Raw genomic sequence first — 558 nt, 5'->3', positions numbered from 1 at the left:
TTCCCCCTTCTCCCACCACCACCACCACCACCACCACCATCAGCAGCAGCAGCAGCAACAGCAGCAGCAGCAGCAGCAGCAGCAGCAGCAAGCCTTTCTATGACAGACGTTTGCTGCGAGTACAGGGGGGCAAAGGGGGCCCCGGCGCCGTCGACTTCATCCGCCCCACTCGCCACTTCATGTGGGGCCCCGGGGAGCCCGCGGGGGGCTGCGGGGGCAACGGGGGCCCCGTGGTCCTGCGCTTTCAGTACCCTGGGGGCCCCCCTGGGGGCCCCCAGGGGGGCCCCCCCGGGGGGCCCCCCTGGGGGCACAGTACCCAGGGGGCCCCCGGGGGGGCACCCTGGGGGGCACCCTGGGGGGCCCCCGGGGGGCGCCCCCCTGGGGCGGCCACAGGGGGGAACCAGGGGGGCCCCCAGAGGGGGGGCCCCCAGGGGGGGGGCCCCGGAGGGGCCCCCGGTACAGTGGGGGCCCATGGGCCCCCAGATAGAACCTGGTTAGAGAGAGATAATAATAAGGATAATAATATAAAGACAGCAGCAACACAAAGTATAGATGGGG

General features: G+C 71.1%; 1 protein-coding gene across 1 annotated transcript in view; it reads left to right on the top strand.

Annotated features, from left to right (window-relative positions):
* EMH_0062640 (GTP-binding protein, putative) overlaps positions 1-558 on the top strand; it is a gene marked incomplete at both ends in the record, with an annotated part of 5,650 nt that overhangs the window by 172 nt on the left and 4,920 nt on the right. The window contains one exon of the mRNA XM_013498057.1: positions 2-558. Within this exon, the coding sequence (XP_013353511.1) occupies positions 2-558 (557 nt within the window). The remainder of the gene's footprint in view (position 1) is intronic.

This window comes from Eimeria mitis, genomic scaffold, assembly GCF_000499745.2.
Source record: "Eimeria mitis Houghton genomic scaffold, Emh_scaff3147, whole genome shotgun sequence".
NCBI classification, from domain to species: Eukaryota; Apicomplexa; class Conoidasida; order Eucoccidiorida; family Eimeriidae; genus Eimeria; species Eimeria mitis.
This window is presented reverse-complemented; position numbering and strand designations above follow the sequence as displayed.